General features: G+C 44.6%; 1 protein-coding gene across 2 annotated transcripts in view; it reads left to right on the top strand.

Moving 5' to 3' along the window:
* CCDC149 (coiled-coil domain containing 149) overlaps positions 1–18,529 on the top strand; it is a 99,669-nt gene that overhangs the window by 60,464 nt on the left and 20,676 nt on the right. For both annotated transcript variants that reach the window (XR_001138301.1, XM_012664205.1), the window contains exons 5-9: positions 9,239–9,355; positions 10,156–10,328; positions 11,074–11,146; positions 12,524–12,608; positions 15,594–15,738. Coding sequence is in view for 1 of the 2 variants with exons in the window: in XM_012664205.1 (XP_012519659.1) it covers positions 9,239–9,355; positions 10,156–10,328; positions 11,074–11,146; positions 12,524–12,608; positions 15,594–15,738 (593 nt within the window). In the remaining variant the exon portion in view is untranslated. The remainder of the gene's footprint in view (positions 1–9,238; positions 9,356–10,155; positions 10,329–11,073; positions 11,147–12,523; positions 12,609–15,593; positions 15,739–18,529) is intronic.

Below are 18,529 nucleotides of genomic sequence, written 5' to 3'. Positions count from 1 at the left end.
GGCTGATCTGATAAGCAAGAAGGCTACTAAGCGAGTAAGGGGTGGGGAGCACAGACAGTGCAGAGACCCTGGACAAAGGGATTCACGTCCTGGATGGGACGAACTGAGATGGTGCATGATTTCATGATGCTACTCAGAACGGCATGCAGTTTAACACTTATGAATTGTTTACTTCTGGAACTTTTCATTTAATATTTTCAGACTGCAGTTGACTGTGGGTAGCTAAAACCAAGGATCAGGGAGAACTACTGTGCTCAGAGGACTGACCGAGAACGAGCGCTCTGAAAGAAGCAGCCCAGCTTGTAGCACTTTGCCATGGTATAAATACTGATACCATGACAAATACCAGGCTACCAAAGATTGGAGTCACTGAACTTGGAAGGATTTGCACTCTGGAAAGAGCCAGCTCCAGCCTGTTCCTGCAAAGTGGAGTGGTGTAGTACAGTCCAAGAGGTCCATTTTTGGAAATTATTAGACCCAGGTTTATGTTCTAGTTCTGTCAGTTATTGTCTGTATGGCCTTGGGAAGTCAGTTTTCTCTCCAGGCCTCAGTTTTCTCATCCATAAAATGGCAGTAATAATACCTCTCATGGACTTGTCAGGTTTCATCGTTTATTCACCAGCACATAATTGAGGACTTACTGTGTGCTGATTAACATTCTAGCAGCTGAGGATGCATCAAGGAATAAGAAAGACAAGGTATCTGCTCTCATGGAGCTTATATTCTAGTTGGGAAGACAGTAAGAAAATAAAATATGCAAGTGAGATCATCGGACACTGGTTAGTGCTGAGAAGAAAAGAAAGGAGGACAAGGAGATTGAATTATTGGGGGGTGTTCATGCGATCTTGTTTGTAAAGGGTATTGCATAGTGCCTGACACCCAGTAAGCATTTAACAGAGGGTAAGTGTTGCTGTTATCCTTAGCACAACATGAGCCCGTGTTGACTTAGAATATTAAAGTCGTCCTTTCCGTTGATCAGCTATTTCCAGTGAACTAGGTATGTGCCCCCTAGTAGAGACAATGATCCCGGTGAGAAGCTGGCATCTGGCAGATGGATCCCCAATCTCAGCCCTCCTAATCACCATTGCATGCTTTGCCAGCATCGAGCATTACTGCCTTGGTGCTGAGCTCCTGGAAGCTTTCTTCCATTTTGTGTGTCCCTTGTGGAATAAGCACCTAATAGGATGCGCCAGGAGCAGCAACTCATGTTCCCATTGGGACAGCTGGCAGTTGGTTTTCTTCTCTGATTGCTTCTGTTTTGCTTCATTTTAGAGATTATGGCAGTTTTGAACAGAAGACCAATAATGCTGTGTGATGTATTCAAAAGCAAGGAAGTTCAGGGTAGACAATTCTCCTACCGATGTCATGCATTCACAGTTCCTGGCCCCTGCTGGCAAATTTAAATTTAGCTGTGGTGATATTGCATAAACATAGGGTTTTGCCCTTAATAATGAGCTTTATGTTACACCAGCTGACAGTCTTTAAGTACCTCTGTTTTATCTGATGTTGGTGCCATAAAATAATAGAGCCCTTCTGTGAACATACCTCTATTGACATGGGACTTTTGGATGGATTCAGTGAGCAAACCAATTAAGTTAAAGCTATAAGCCAATAAAAATAGACCAATGAGTGTGCAGGTGACTAATTGAAGTATACTTGGTTTAAAAAAAAAAAAAAAGAGCGCTCAGCTGTGGATGTTCATAATGGTCCAGGATGTGGGATCAGAGAGCTCTTGGTAAAGCTCTTCCACTTTATGCTTCAAAGGGAGCAGAGAGATGTCCTAGCCCGTAGGAAACTCCGATGAAGACGGCTCTCTAATGAAAAGCTCTCACCTTGGGGCATTACAGAAATTAATTACGAAGAATTACAAGGAGTGAGAAGGGCCCTTCACCCCTCCGGCCCCATCATGTCTTATTCTAACTGGGATCTTGGTTTTGAACTATAACCACTGCTCAGCTAGTCCAGCCAGCAGCAAGACTAGTTCAGCAGTCCCTAATGTGTCATCAAGTTAACTAGATTCATTTGGTCTTCAGAGTCCGTATTTGAGCCTGTCCTGGTTGATATGAGCTTGTAGCCTGGGTAGACCACATGACCAAAACAACATGGTTTGGGATATTCGTCCCATAGACCATGCATCGTAATTATACGTCTTAATAGAGAACTGGTTCTAAAAGACATTTCGGCCCGAGACTTATTTTATAGTATATCATATCCAAATTACACACCAAAATAAAAAGAAATCAAAGCTTCTTTAAAACTGCTTGATGGGACTGTGGCTTTGAGAGCACAAGTAATTCAGGGTCTTCCTAGCTGTAAGATCTCGGGCCAGTGGCTTGACTTCCGTGTGCCTCAGTTGTTCTCGTCTCTACGGGTAAGTAGTACTTATCTCATGGGGGTGGTTCAGTTCAATTCATTTCAGTACATCGTTGTTGAGGACTGACTGTCTGGTCTGGGGGTAGCACAGAAAATAAAACCAATGAGTCCCTTGGTGCCGAGCTCCTGGAAGCTTTCTTCCATTTTGTATGTCCCTTGTGGAATAAGCACCTGATAGGATACACCAGGAGCATGGGGCTTCCTTGGGGCTTGGGGCCCCATTCTAGTGGGGGCAGGTAGACAGTAAGTAAATAAACTAATGAGTTTCAGAGATTCTGAGAGGCACAGTTTTTCACATTTGAACATCTCCGATAGAGTCAGTGGCATCGTGCAGTTACGATTGGCACTTTTTATTCTTTTTAGAGGTGCATAGTGGTGGGTCTTAAAGTTGATGGAATCTTATATTTGATGAAATGCAGTGTAAAATGTCAGGAGGTTTTAAGTGCTAAGTAAAAAATTAAAGCAGGCGAGAGGGCCAGAGAGTGCAGCCCAGGTGTGGGGTGGGGGTGTGGGAGTGTTTCTGTTTATGTCAGGTGGTCAGGGAAGGCGTTTTGCTCAAGTGCACGACACAGAGACCTGAAGGATGGGGCAGGGGGGTGTGTGGAGGTGAAGGACAAAGACCCCCAATGGCAGGAGCCAGCTTGGGGTGTTAGAGGCTCTGTAGGGGGGCCATGCCCCTTTTGCTAGGATTAAATACAAAAAGTTCTATAAAACGCTTAACCCAAAGCACGTTCTGGAGGGGAGCCGATGTTCCGGGCTTGTTGCTGCAGTCGTGACGAGAGGCAGCCCAGAGCCCTAAACTGCCAGGGCTGATACCTGACCGCCACTTATAAGGTTTGTGACATACGCATGTTCCTTTACTTGTCTGTGGCTTGGCTTCTCATCTGAAAGTGGGGATAACAACGTTACTTGCTAGAGCACTTGGTCAACTTAAATAGGTTAATGTGAGTCAGCACTTAGGACCGTGCATGGCAAGTAGTGTTAGTGCTAAGTGTTACGTGGCTGAAACCTCTGGGGTCGGGCCCTTCTGAACCGTGCATGGACCCCGGGGCCAAGAAGACCTGGCTTCAGAGCCCTGTGCCGACCTCCCCGGGGGGTTCTCCCCTGCAAAGGGGAGATGATGGTGTCTGCTGCCTGGAGTTGTGGGATGCACTGAATGGGAGGCTTCCTAGATCTAAGAAGCATTTGAGGACTCCTTATGGTTAGCTAGACACGGTTGTGGGGGCCGAGGTATTTCAGTGCATATGACAAGAAAGGTTCTTGCCATTACGGAGCCGACAGTGGGGTGCACACAAGCGGGTGACCAAGGTCATTTCTGGCAAATACGATGAAGACAGTCAGGCAGGGTAGTGTGAGTTGAGTGACCTGGGGATGAATGACTTCAGCAACAGTGTCCAGGGAGGACTCCTCAGAGGTGGGGATATTTGATCTGAGTCCCGAACAAGACAAAAGTGGATTCTGGACGGACCTCTAAGCAGGCTCTTTCCAGGGCAGACGAGGTGGAGAGGCCCAGGGGCTGGCCTGAGGGTGGCGTGTTTGAGGCATGGGAGGGACGCCAGTGCGGCCGGAGCGCAGAGAGAGATGGTCAGAGGCGGGGTCAGGAAACGGGTGAGGAGGGGGTCATGCCGTGTCCCTCCCACCCTGGCGAGGGCTTTGGCATTTGTCTCAGTGCTGTGAAAAGCCGCTGGAGTTACCTAGCGTGTGCTTAAGGCAAGCTGCTAACGCTTGCTTGGCCCAAATCGGGAGCTCGTGCACTGGGAGACATTGACATACCGCTGATGAGCATGTGCGTGAGGATCTCCGGAGCCTTAGGAGACAGAAAATGAAAACTACTGTTTTGTGTTATTAAGTGACAAATTCCTTTGTTTGAAGCTAGAACTGGCATGCCATATGAGTCTAGGAATTTGGACTCTGGTGTACTCAATAGCGTGGAGGCTTTTAAATCTTGTGTCCAGTTTTATCGAAGGTATTTCCAGAAGGCCAGGGGGCAGTTGGAGAGGATGTGGAGAAAACCTACAGGAAAAAACAGCACAGCACCACACCCGGTGAATGTTTAATAAATGCCTTTTGGTGCTGACCTCTCCCCAGGTGTGCTGTTTGCGGCAGTACAGGAGGACTAGGGCTGAGGAAGGGCTACTATTGTCCACTTTCTGTTAATGATTCTTTCATCTGACCCTCTCAATGGCCCTCGCAAATAGAGAGCCTCTGCGTAAGGATTGTAACCAACTGTAAGTGGGGGTTGCACTTTTAAACCTTGGTGGAGATTTACGTGAACAGTGGTCCTTGCATTGTATCTTCACATTGTGGGAATGGAGACCCCAGAGTTGCGGTGGTGCAGTGTGCAGCCTAGACGGCCATACATGGCTGTCTTAGCTACAAGATAGCCTTTATTCCCAATTTTTAAAAAAACCAAGTCACATGTGGCCCACCAAGCTTGGACAGCTTGCCAAGGGCACATGGCTAGGATTAGCAAAAGCTGGATCTGAACACAGATAACACCCAGAGAATAGCTGTTCCCGCGCCTGGTTGCCTCTCACTGTGTGTTGGGTAAAATGGATTAAGGCAAATGAAAACAAGATGAGGTCGAAACTGTTGAGGGTTGTGAGAGATAAAGCTTGAGAAGAGATCAAGGAAGATCTGAGGATCAAGGAAGATCATTCCACTCAGGAGGCCTAGACAGGCCTCGTGCAGGACAGTTTGAGCAGGTCCTTGGCAGAGTCGGGGGAAGGGCACCCAAAAGCCATTTTACCACATTGTTTTACGGCCTTGTCCCTCAGCCACATCCCAGCTGCAGCTGCGCCTCATCCGCAAGCTGACGACGCACACCCGTAATTCATTCATAAACATTTATTTCTATCTAAATCAGCAAATGACTGCGTCTATTGGTGGCAGAGCGCATGCTGTGGAGGGCACCGATCCACTTTGTGGGTTGGCACGGGGAGGCTGGCTGTGGAATTTGGACGGCCCTCTTTGCGGGAATTAAGTGCCCCGAGCAGTTGCTTCCCAGCCTTTTTCCAAGGTGGAAAATCAGCATCATTTGCCTGCACGCTACAGATAAGGTTGGCTCAGGAGCTCCGCTTTCTCCAGCTTGGAAGAAAGATCGGACCTCCCTGGTGGGCTTATGTGTGGAGAGACATAACCGGAGGGTGACGATGATGATGATGACAATTGCAATAATCATAAGAGCAGCTAACATTTATTAAGCAGTTTTTATGCTCCAGGGCCTGTGCCGAGTGTGGTAGAGAAGTCGCATCTTCTCTTACTTAGGGTTAGCTTCTGAAGTCAGCGTGGAAGAGGCAGAAACTTGCATTTAGCCAAAATTCCCCTTGATGGTCCCTTAAGTTGTCTAAAAATTTCAGGTCATATGTGTGCTTCTGATAAGCAGTATTATGTGTAATTAGGGACAATATGACTTTGCACACATGTATTATCAGTTCCTGTCCCGCCTTACTCTCAGGCTGGAACACTGGGCAGAGGAATGGGTAGAATCACCCGATTTTTTTTGATTATTTCTCTCTCATCCTCCTTTTCCTCCAATTTTTTGGTCCCCCCTCCTTTTCTTTTCAAACATAGGGGAGCACTGAACTTCCCTAAGTTAAGTGTTCATTTAATGCAAACCCACTCTCTCTCACTTCATGCTTACAGCAACCCTCCAAGGAGGCTAATACTTTTACTGTTGTGTTTTTACAGAGGAGGATACTGAGGCTCAGAGAAGTTCAGACAAATTCCTGAGGTTGCACAGCTCGGAGACTGTGGTGCCAGGGTACAAGCCCTAGACAGGCCCACTCCAGAGCACTCAAGTCATCTGCTGAGAAGACAGGAGACCTCTCTCTCTGGGGCTCTGCCATCCCTCCTGCAGGGACCTCCTTAGGCCCCCTCAGCTGACTGTACTTGAGTTTCAGACCCAACTAATGATCAAGCATTACCAACTTGGGCCTCACTTTTAAAAATAAGTGTTTCAGCCAGTCCAGCCCTGAGATTTAACAGCCGATATTGTATGCACATTAAACACCAAATGATTGTTAACATATTTATTGAAGCTTAACAGGCATCCAGTATATAAAAGACGACTCTCTTATATGGCTGTCAGACCTCAATAAACATGTTTAATAATTAATTGGCATTAAGCAAACGTAATTGTGTGATTCTAAATTAAGTGTTCAGTGAAGCGTATTGTGAGTAGAAAACCACAGTGGTGTTTTATTACTTAAAGTTCAAGCTGTCAGTCTGGCTTTTCACATACCAAGGAAAATACCCTGCTTTCAAAGACACGAACCGGGCCTCCCGTTGCCTCATGCCGTAGGGCAGGAGGTTGCTTTTCCTACACCCTCGGGTCTGAGAAATGTTTCTTGCTTGGCTTGCTGTCTGTCTTTCTGTATATCCACTTTTGGGGTTCTGATGTCCCAAGCCGAGAATTGTGTGATGTTAAACATGTTTTCACACATCAGCTTTCAATTGAATTAACCAGTTCTGCCATAAATATGTTCTGTGGAGTGATTGCAAATACTGAATTGGGCAATTCTGAACCATTGCTCCTAGGGGAAATGCCGGGTTAGGTTCCTGTGAGCCTCTGATCATGACGGCTTTGTCAACTGATCAGTCATAATCTTGTTTTATGTGTCCTTCCGTTTAAAGTCTCCTTATTTAGTATTATGGTTAATTCATGAACATTGAACTAACAAGTTCAACACCACTATCCCTCCTGCCTGAAGGAAGCCTCTCTAACACACATACTGCCCCTGTTAGGCACACCACAGGGTTCTTGCACTTAGAACTGAGCCAGCACTTCAGCACTATATGTGAGGGCCACTTTAAACAGCAAAGTCACCAACAAAAAGCACAAAAATGTGGAAGATGTGGCACTAACTATACCATGAAAAGGACACTTGTGTACAACCTGAGAGCTGAAACGAGAAGGCAGAACGTGGCCTTGTTCATCCTCAGCAGGAATGTGCATGTCGGGCGACTAGAATGTTCCACCACCATGCACACGCTGGACAGTGACCACGAGAGCAAAGCAAGTGTCGATTTGGGGGCAAAAAATAAATTTTATCCTGTAGACTGATTCGCGGATACAGAATGTGTGAATAATGAAGATTGACTGTGATCAGATTCCATTAAGTGCAGCCATCTGTATACCCAAGTGCTCTACATCCTCTGCCCAGCTGGCTTTTGCACCGTCTGTTCCACCTGCTGGGATATCGTCCACCCGATCCTGGTGGTGCTTTCGCTCTCAGTAGGTACACAGTAAATATTTGCTCAGTTCAATCGAGTAGTTTTCAAAGAGGGACCCAGAGTAAGTGTCATTTGAAAATGCTCTTTACTTTTCTCTAGTCATCATTTCTTTCAAAGTTCCTTGCTGTTATTTATTATTTCAATTTAGTTAATATTCTGTCCCGGCTTAAATTAAGTTCCTATCTCTCACCTGCCCATAAATCCTTCAGAGACTCTGAAAATTAAGCCATTTTCTCTACTGGCAACTAATCCCTTAAGATTCATGCAGGAATGAGGAAGAGCATGCCCCCCGCAGCCACTCTTGGCTGGGTCGGGTAAGTGTGACATCGAAAAACCATCCCCAAGACCTTATCCATGTATGAAATCCACCCACATCCACCCCGCAGGGAGATGTGGGATCAGGCTTAAATCCTCTATAGAAGAAGCATCAGGAAGTGGATCTGTAACTTTAAAAAGCCACTCTTCAATGGCAGCCTGCTTGGTGCCATGACGGGCAGGGAGGGGATGCTCTGGGACCGTGAGGTCTTGCTGGGCCCCTCATGGAGTTCCCATTGCAGCCCTGCCTAGAAGGTTTGGAGCTGCAAGTGGGGCTTGGCCCTGGAGTCTGGGGAAGCCATGGATTGCATAGGGATCTTTTGGAAAATGACATTTTAGAAGAGTGGAATTTTATTCCTAGGGATTTAAATATAAATAAAATTATATTATGGAATTCATGCATACCTATTTTAAAAGTTGGAAAACAAAGAAAAGAGCAAAGAGCATGCAGTATCACCATCACTTAACATACATATTTTAATATTTTGGTGTATTTGGCCATTTTGTGTATATGTGTGTGTGTGCATGTGTGAATTCTTAGTATAATTTTAATCATTCTCTATAGGAAAGTTAGTATTCTGCTTTCTTTCCCCACTTAACATGGCAGCACAAGCATGTTTCATGGTATTACATAGTTCACACGAGCCTCCTTGCAGACAACTGCAAATTAGCCCATTGCTTGGTTGCACTATAGTTTGCTAACCATTCTACTACTGTTAGACATTGTTTCTAGTTTTTTTATTCTAGTTTTTTATTCTCTACTTTTTTTCCCCTAAAGTTAGTCCATGTCTGGGATTATTCTTAGCTCAGATTGTCAAAAATAGAGTTATTGGATCATTGGGTAGGGACATTTTTAGGACTGTTGGTAACATTGCCTCATTGTTAGGAATTGAGAGTGTGCCCATCTCAGCAGATCCTTCCAGCACTGGGTTATCATTTTTGAATGTTTGCTAAATTTAACTGGGACCCAGAGTTTGTTTCCTCCTTGTGACAGTGTTCCACCAGACAGCCAACCTCAGGTGCCCTGGCCTCCTTATAGTGTGTGTTTGCACGTGTGCACAAAATACAATAAATATTTTCAATTTTTCAAAACAAATTCATGATATCAGCAAGTAATTTCTTTGTCTTGTGCTTTTTCCCTGGTATTTCTTGAAAGAATCATACTTACCTTCCAAAAGTTTCTGCTTTAGTGTTTTGGGAATTTTGTTTGGATCTATTCACTTTCTCTCTCTCTCTCTCTCTCTTACTCTCTTTCTCTTTGTGTCTTTCTCTCTCTCCCTGCCCCCTTTTCCTTTTCTACTAATGGAAAATGCAGCTCTTGAGGATGACAATTGCCAAACAAAGGCTTGGAGATGAAGAAATTGGCGTGCGCCACTTTGCAGCCCATGAGCGTGAAGACTTGGTTCAGCAGCTGGAGAGAGCCAAGGAACAGGTTATCGCTAGCATGTGTTCAGACTGGGGGGCGGACACAACACAAGTAGAGTGGGCTGTGCCCCTGCTCTCAGAGTACGGGATGCCTGGGAAGCAAGCCCGAGGAGGAAGGAGAATGCAAGTTGGATGGTTGTACTTCCTTGGAACCGCACTGGGTTCCCAAGATGACTCTTGGGTTCCTGGTGTCCAGCAGGTCAGCTCCTTCACATTGGGTGCTGTCGTTCTGAACACAACACAAAACTTTCTCCCTACCCAGTATAGACAGGAGGGAACAAAATGTGACAAACTGGCCTTAATTTGCAAGTTTCTGCTAAAATGCTGAGTGATACCTCCTAGGCCAAGTCTGGAACCCTACTTAGGGAACAGCTAAGAGATCCAGGCTTCATTTTTCTCCTCCTACAAATTGATTTTGAAGAGCAGAACCAAATTCCTGGGTCTAGAGTGGATTTGAAAACGTGTGGATCTGTAAGACACTTGGCAGCCATCCCCAATGTCTGCATTCGCCCTCTCCGAGCCTTTGGCTGCAGGGCGTCCTACGGTAGGTGAGGCTTCAGTTCAGGTTTTCCATGCCGCTGCACCTCCGCTATCTCAGATAGAGTAAGTATCTGGCAGGAAGTCTTCCCCTTGCTTTTAGCTTTTATCATATTCCAATGTATGGCACTTAAGGTTTTATAGCATGCGGGTCATATTATTAATAATAAGCTCTCTAAAAGTCAGTCAAGCAGGCAGAAGGCTCCATCTCTGGCCATAAAGGGGACGTCTGAGGAACGTCTCAAGTCAGGGCGCTTCCTGTGATTTCAGATTGAGTCTTTGGAGCATGACCTGCAGGCCTCTGTGGATGAGCTTCAGGATGTTAAGGAAGAGCGGTCCTCCTACCAGGACAAGGTGGAGAGGCTAAACCAGGAGCTAAACCATATCCTGGGTGGGCACGAGAACCGCATCATTGACGTGGATGCCCTATGCATGGAGAACAGGCAAGTGGCCGGGCCCAGGCCAGCGCGGGGCCGGAGCGCTGGCTCCCCACCCCACGGGCCTGCGGGCTGGGGGCTAGTATAGCCCTGGTTACGCTGCAGAAAATTGCCTTACACAAGAAAAGAAAGTCACAACCCCAAAACGACCGTATCAATGTCGTGTCTTCGTTGTAAAATTCAAAAAGAAAAAAGCACACACACCTGCATGCCTCTGTGCCTGTCTCCTTCTCTCTTCCCTCACACCCTCCTTGGTTGAATGAGAAGGGTGAAAAACCAGTGAGAGCTGCTTGTTACTGCTATCAAGGAGAAGGAAAAGAATAAGAAAATAAATTGAGAAATTCCCTTAGCTGTTTCTTTTCCCCGAGGCAGGTTTCAGTATGTGTGTGTCTAACTTAATGTTGTGTCTGGTGTCGCCTCTTCCTGCCTTACTTCCCAGTGGAATCATCTTAATGAGAATTATGCGAAAATTGTGTTGATATCCCTTAGGGGATCTCTGCAAGGGCTGTTTGAAAGTGGGGTGTCTGTGATTTGGACACGTTTGACCTTGACCACATCCATTTAAGAAAAGGTCAAAAAGATGCACATGTTTGTCCTCCTTTCTGTGGTGAGCAGGCAAGGTGTGATGTATAAAAGAGGACTCTCCTGGCAAGTGGTTTTTGTTTTTTCCTCTTATACTTTAGTGTCTGGTTTTTTTTTTTTTTTTTATTTTGCCCCCAAATACTTCCTAGTTAAATATATTCTTTTCCAGGTACCTTCAAGAAAGATTAAAGCAACTCCATGAAGAGGTCACCCTTTTGAAATCGAACGTTGCCAAATACAAGGTAGAAAAACCATAATGACAGTGACGATGATTCACTATTGTACATCTAAATGTCATTCTATTTTAATTCTCTTTTATGTGCCAAAGATATTTTAGTACTAGCCTGCCCTCCCAGATAGAGTCCAATAAGAGCTTTAACTGGGTAACCAGGAAAAATTAAACACAAAACAAACAAAGCCAAAGCAGCTTTCGCAAGTGCTCTTTCTGCAGCTGTTATCTGAACAAGGCTCACTGAGATCACCGGAATGTGGGCTCATCTACTCTACAGCCTCGGTCCATGTTAGGTTTCTTGTTTGTTTTCTCTATGAAACGTTCAGTCATCGGATGCTATTTGTCTCATAATCATCCATACGAAAATGGTTTCCAAGTGATGAAGAAACATAGATTGGGAAATCACAAACTAAACGATAATGTTCACGTCACACTGAAAGAACAGAGCGTTTAAATTCTCCCCACTGTTATTTAGTCTAATTCCAGCACCATTAGTTTGATAATATCTATTTCTGCAGATGTTAGTTGTAAGTGTTATAATTAGAAAAATCTCCTGGGTTTCTCTGCTTTGAAAATAGATTGATTTCTCTTCCTGAGGGTGAAGTTTTAAAGCCATCTAGATGCTAGGGAGAACCTTATTTTCCTGGTGTTTGACATTAGCAGTTGTTCTCAGAGGCCTCCATGCTGTTCCTTTCCCTTCTGTCTGGCCACACTTTCATTTACACCCATCTATATATACACATGCAGCCAAAGAAGAAGATAGCTTTTGAAGTTGTATAATTAATACATAATTTTTTAAAATGTGTGGATGCATTCATTTAACAATATTTATTCAGTTCTATGTGCCAAGCCCTGGCTATGTACTACATATTAATTTGAATGTAAGAGTCTGTTCTAGGAATGATACGTAGGTGGCACATATGCACTTCCTTAATCTGTGTCCACGGCAGACATCACGGATCCATCGTGGCTTTCTTTCCAATCCAGCCATAAGCTTCTTCTGGATACCACCATTGGTATATGAAAATAACCCTCGTCACCATCTCATGTCTATTCAGAAGGGACTTCCGTAACTCGTGACTGCACGTATTAGACTGTGTTCTTGCTTCAGATTTGATTTAATTTAACAAACATGCATTGAGTACCTTTTGTATACAGGGGACTGTAATTGCTGTCATTCTGCCATGCGCCACCATTGTAAAAAACCTCTCTACCAGGCCCATGATCTTTATCACCCTTTGTCAGGGACTTGGAGTTCTAAGTTTTAAGCCAGCATTTGGAGTTTGCAAGGAGTTCTTTGGGCCAGTGGGAGGATGCATCTACTAGGTATGTTTCCATTATTGGCTTTTCTGACAGCGGTTTTTATTCTCTCCCAATGCTGCTTTAGAATGCCCTCGAGAGACGGAAAAACTCAAAGGGCCAGGGTAAATCCAGCAGCAGTGCTCTGACAGGAGTCCTGTCAGCAAAGCAAGGTAAGATCTCATGCTCTGGGAGGGGCCGCTTGTGAGTGTAGAATGCTGGTCTCATCCAAACTGCTGGTTTTGTGGATTGGGAACCACGGTGCTCCTTAGAGCAGTCGTTCCCCAACTTCCACTTGCATCAGAATTACCTGGAGGGCTTGGGAAAACATGGATTACTGGGCTCTACTCCAGAGTTTCTGATTCAGTAGGTCTGGGGTGGGACCTGAGAATATGTATTATATTTCTGAAGAGTTCCTTGGTGATACTAATGCTGGTTCAGGGATGCCACTTTGAGAACCACTGCCTTGGAAGTTTTTCTAATGACTGGACCCCATTTGGGTATATTCCCCTACGCTGTGTTCGCCTTTCAAGAATGATTTCCCTTCCCTAATGACCAATTTAGCATCTCAAAGGATGTCTTCCAGCCTCCTTGAGTTTCTTCTTTTCCTGGCCTCTATGATCAGAACAGAAAGTCCCTTAGCTGCTGAAAGCCTCTTATCATGGAATAGGTGCCTTTTTTCGAAGAAGTTTTTATTGATTGCAATTTTGTTCCTCCTCTTGTCGATTCCAATGAAAAATAATGATCTTCCAGGAACAGTCCAGGAGAATAAATAGCAGAGAGCTTGCTTCTGACACTTAATATTTGGAATTCAGTTCTAAGCATACGCCTCAAGTTGAACATGCTCGGTTGGCCCACTTTTTGGTTGTTGATAGTGCGGACCAGCAGCTATCATATGGCAGTCTTAATCAGCGCTAGAGTGGCTTAAAAAAAAGTGCTGAGTCTCCAGCCTACATAACAACCAAGGCTCTTTTCCAAGTAACTTCTTTTTTCCACTCAACCAAAAAAGAACACCCTAGAATTGTTTTTAAAAAGAAAACTACAATACTCTATAAAAATGTGAAGTAGCCCATCTAAGTTTAGATCTGGGTACCATATATAGCAAACCATCTTTGAATGTTGATACCCAGTGTTATCACTGATGTGAGGGATGCCAGCCACACGCAAACACTGTGGCAGAACTGCAAATCTGGCGCACCCTTTCTAGAAAACCTATTGTGAGAAGCATACCACCAACAATCTATTGGCGTTAGTAAATGGAATATACGAATCTATGGCAACCTGTTATGAAAAGCCTCAAACTGGCCCTCTTTGAACCAACAAGAAATAATTAGGCATATGCGAACATTTTGCTACAAGAAAGTTTTTCATACGTTAGTTATAATGAAAAACCTTGGAAGTGCCATAAATGTCCAGCAGTCATTAGGTTTTATGTTTTATGGGATATTAATTATGAAAAATATTATTAAATATTAAGTGAAAAAAGTAGGGCTTGTTTCCCATTTTTTAAGGAAAAAATATTGTATGAATTTGTGTATCTACTATGTGTAGTCATATAGGAAATGGTTTTCAAAGATATATAATGAAAGATTTCTGCTATTTTTTTTTTCTGTCTGGTAGGGGAGTACCAGTCATTGTTGTCTTTTTGTTTATGTCTTAGTTTATTTGCCCTTAAAGAGTGCACTAAAAAATCCAAACCAGACTCGAGGAACAGACATTCAGAGTCAGAAAGGACACATACGCAGGAGCATCTGAATGACCCAAGGGTAGAAAAGACGGGGAGAAGCAGCAGAAGTTGCGTGTGTAGATCATGCCCATGCTATGGTTGGGGCTGGCGGCTTCTGAGAATGATTTAAGCAATTTCGAGCCCAGCCAAACATAAACGGGGGAGCAGAGTTTTAACAGCCTCGCATGTGAAAAAGGCATAGAGGTTTTAGTAGACAGTATTCTCGTATTATTCATCAGGTGTGTTTCATTGCCAAAGAAGCTAAGAAGATCTTATATTATATTACATTATATTAACAGAAATATAACATTTGGAATAAAGGAAGTGATAGTCCTACTATGGGCTAAGCTAGTCTTACCACACTTGGAATATTCCTTTATATAAATGGCATGGAGACAAATAAGAAATTATTTTTTTTAAGTAGTCACTTTTGAAATTGGTCAAAAAAATAAAAAGAATTTTCTATCAGAGCTGTCCATAGATGATTGCAGATTTACCAACAGAGACTCTACCAGGGTAGCGGGTATAGACAGGAGATAGACCACATCAAATGGGTCTGAATCCTTCAATTACACTGAACTGTGTGTGTTGTTTGGCTTCATTTTGAACTTGGCCATGAATGTGATTTGGCAGTTTGTGGAATAATGAGCGTCCAAGAACAGCTAGCCTTTGTGTAGTGTACTCTTTCCCAACATTTAGACATTTGCAGTCTGCTGTGTAATCTTTTGCCATATCTTTGCATCACCTTGCTATTATTTGCTTAATATTTTTCTTTGAATCAATTTTAAAGTGACTCATTTTACTTGGCTTGTCCTAAGTATTAATAGTAGCATCTGTGAAATCACTGGTTTGTTATGCCATTTATATTCTTTTCTATAATACCTTCAAATAAATACAAAGCTATTAAAATGTGAAAAGTATTTTGTACTTTAAATAATCTCCTAAATTAACTTGCCACCTGCCAAGGGTATCTGAGCATGGGAAACTCTGACATGAAGCAAGGAGCTCAGGGCTAGGTGTCATTGACATTGGCATGGCTGCGTGACCTTCAGCCAGTGTCCTTGATTCATCTGCACCTTGCTTTCCTGTCCGTGAAATGGAAATAATACTTCCCAGCATTTTTTTTCCTTCCAATTTTAAGTCTCAATGGGTTAGTCAGTATGACATTGTTTAAAGTCCCAGACAAATGCAAATATTATCATCCTCTTTAAAAATCGTGGATAGAAGTCCGTGAGGACTTCCTCCTTTGTGTTTAGCCCTCATGCTGGATTTTATTTTGTTTTACCCTGGACACTTGAGGAGGCCTCTCAATATAAGATACTAGTGTTTAGAAGCTGGGAACCGATCATTGCCCAGGAAGAAGTAACACTGGTTTGCATTCCAGCGTTCCAGAAGAATTACAACTGAGTTATAAATTTCATATTCCACCTAGTCCAGGATTTGCTGTCTGAGGATCACGGGTGCAGTCTCCCAGCCACTCCACAGTCCATTTCCGACCTGAAATCTCTGGCGACAGCACTGCTGGAGACAATCCACGAGAAAAACATGGTCATTCAGCATCAGAGGCAAACCAACAAGTAAGCGGCCGGACCGTTGGGTTGGGGGGTGTGTGAGAGAGAAATGAGACGAGGCTACCAGGAGTGAATGTCGCCCAGGTGGATGCATGGGCATGAAGGGAGGGAGACCCCCCACGTCTAGAAGGAAATGTATTCGTCTAAAACGGTGCTTCCGCTTTGTATCAATAACTTGGCTGCCAGCTGGAGTCAAGCAAGGAAATAGTACTGGTCATTGCGCTCTGAGCCATGCACCGAGTGACATATTGCATGGGTGATTTCCACAGGATAATTGCCTGGCTGACTTGACCCTCCTCCCCTCCAGGTCTCCTTATAGGGGAGAAGCTGCCTCAGTGCCGTTGGAACTTTACAGTGTGACGTCAAGGTTCTTTGAATGGCAGGGACCACCCAAGCATCAACGTCCACAGGCAGCTGCACCTATAAGGGAATCTCATGTCACTCTTCCAGGTCACCGAAAAAGATGGTGAAAAGGAACAGTAGCAATTAGGGCAGAATGTCTATTTGTTTTTTATAGCACGTTGGCTATGGTGTGTAAAATCAAGCAAGTTTAAAGTAGATCGATGTGGCCATTAGAGATGGCAGAGGCAAAATTGAAAGTATTCAGGCCAGCGTGGTGGCTCACAGCTGTAATCCTAGCACTCTTAGGCCAATCCTAGGCCAAGGTGGGAGGATTGCTTGAGGCCAGGAGTTCGAGACCAGCCTGAGCAAGAGCAAGACCCTGTCTTTACTAAAAATATAAAAAATTAGCAGGGCGTGGTGGCGCATGCCTGTAATCCCAGTTACTCAGGAGGCTGAGGCAGGAGGATCACTTACGCCCAGCAGTTTGAGGTTGCTGTGAGCTAGGTTGACGCCACGGCACTCTAGCCCAGGTGTCAGAGTGAGATTCTGTCTCAAAAAAAGAAAAGAAAAGAACATGTTCAGAGAATGTGAATAAACAGTAAGTTAAAGCAATAGATATTACACATAGGGCCAGTTTCATGGGTGTGCAACCCTTGCTCAGAAGGTCCCCGCACTTGGTCTGATGCTCTGCTGTCACCGTCTTGGAATTCTTCATCATTCTTTGACAAGGGGTCCCACATTTTTACTTTGCACTGTGCCCTGCAAATTACTTAGCTCGTCCTGCTTGAAAGTCCCACAGGAGGAACCACAATGCAAGTGTGGGAGAACTGAGCACGGGGTGGGGGTGGGGGGCGGAGCTAGACTTCCAGCAACGAGGGGAGGGAGCCGGGGGCTGGGGGCCCAGCAAGGGTCGGGGATGAGGGGCACCGGAGAGAGGCAGCTGGGAGATGATTGAAAGTATTGTAAAAACAAAATAGAAAAAAGAGAGTGAAGGGAAGATCGCACAAGAGATTAAGATGTATGTGGAAGGAAGCAGAGAGCAGCAAAGGGAGGCAGGGCAATCGTGAAGGGATGACAAGGGTAATTTATTGACAGGAGAAGGTTTAAACATTCTTGAAAAATGAAACCTCAGCTGAAGAATGAAAAGCCAGATGCTGAAATTCAGATACTTCTCAGGGGAGGAAGGAGGAACGGGCATCCTCCTGTGTCTTCTAAACTCATCTGTTCTCAGCGGGTGGCCTCAGCTCCTCATTCACTGAGAAAATGGGACTTCTCATCTTGAGCCCCTCAGTGTGCTGCCGCCCTTAAGCCAGTGTCTCCCCTCCCTCTGCTCCCTCCTCCCCAGGAAGTGCACTGCCCACCATCTTCTTGGTTGGCTCCATCTTTCCTCTTCTTTCCTTGTCAGGGCCTATTCTCCTCTGGGGCCTCCTCTCTCAGTTTCCTCAACCTCCTGCCCTCCTTTGGCTTCTACCTCTTCACCATGAACCCCCAAAACCTTTCCTCAGCCCTGCTGCCTTCCCAGGAATTCCAGTCACCTGGAATCTTTATGAAGAAGGCCACTTCTACTTCCTCAACAGCCTCCCTATGTAAGCGTGTTCTAGGTGGGGCACAGGGTGTCACCTACGTAAAAATTACTTTTATTGGGGGGTGGTGCGTGTTTAGAAATGCAGATTCAGGGGGATTTGCAAGAGGGAAGGTTGGAATTCTGGATTTTATTAATAGCAAGCCCCAGGGGAATCCACACCCAGGATGACCTTGGCTTTCATACCTCCCAGGACCTCTTCCTGCATTGTCAGCTGCATTCTTTCTCTGCAGGTCACTAGCATCCGCAGACTCCTCCATTGAGTCTCTTTCCTCCTTAATCTTTCCACATCTAGATTTCCATCTGGAAGCCTGTCTTCATCTTCCTTGGGTTTCAAGATGGAAACTTGAACTTTCTCCACTGTCCTGTTCCTGCCTCCACCCCCATCCCAGGCCTACCTGACCTCTTTCTGTCTTCTCCTCTGCCTCCCCCACCTAGGGGACCTCATTCCTTGTCTCTGCCTTTGCCTCTCATTCTCTGCAGACTCTTCTCAGATCTCTTGCCCCCACCACCTGGTCAAGAGCAAGACCCACATTTACAGCTGTGAGGGGGACAGTTTCTCTAGATAACCTTTCGGCTCCTCAAATTCAATGAGTCGACATCCATTCCTTAGTATGTTTTAAAACACTTTAAAAATGTTTGTGCTTTTTGACACGGATAGTCTGCTTCTAGGAGTTTATCCTAAAGAAAAAAACCAGAATGATACCCTAAAGATGTATATATAAGGTTGTTCACTGTGTATTCATTTATAAGACGGAAAATGGAAACCCAAATGTCTTTTAATTGGAGCATGGTTAGAATTAGGGTAAATCCATAAGATGAAATATTATACAACCATTTAAAGCACGATTTAAAGAATATCTAATGGGCTCT

The sequence above is a fragment of the Propithecus coquereli genome, unplaced genomic scaffold, assembly GCF_000956105.1.
Source record: "Propithecus coquereli isolate 6110/MARCELLA unplaced genomic scaffold, Pcoq_1.0 Scaffold87, whole genome shotgun sequence".
NCBI lineage: Eukaryota > Metazoa > Chordata > Mammalia > Primates > Indriidae > Propithecus > Propithecus coquereli.
This window is presented reverse-complemented; position numbering and strand designations above follow the sequence as displayed.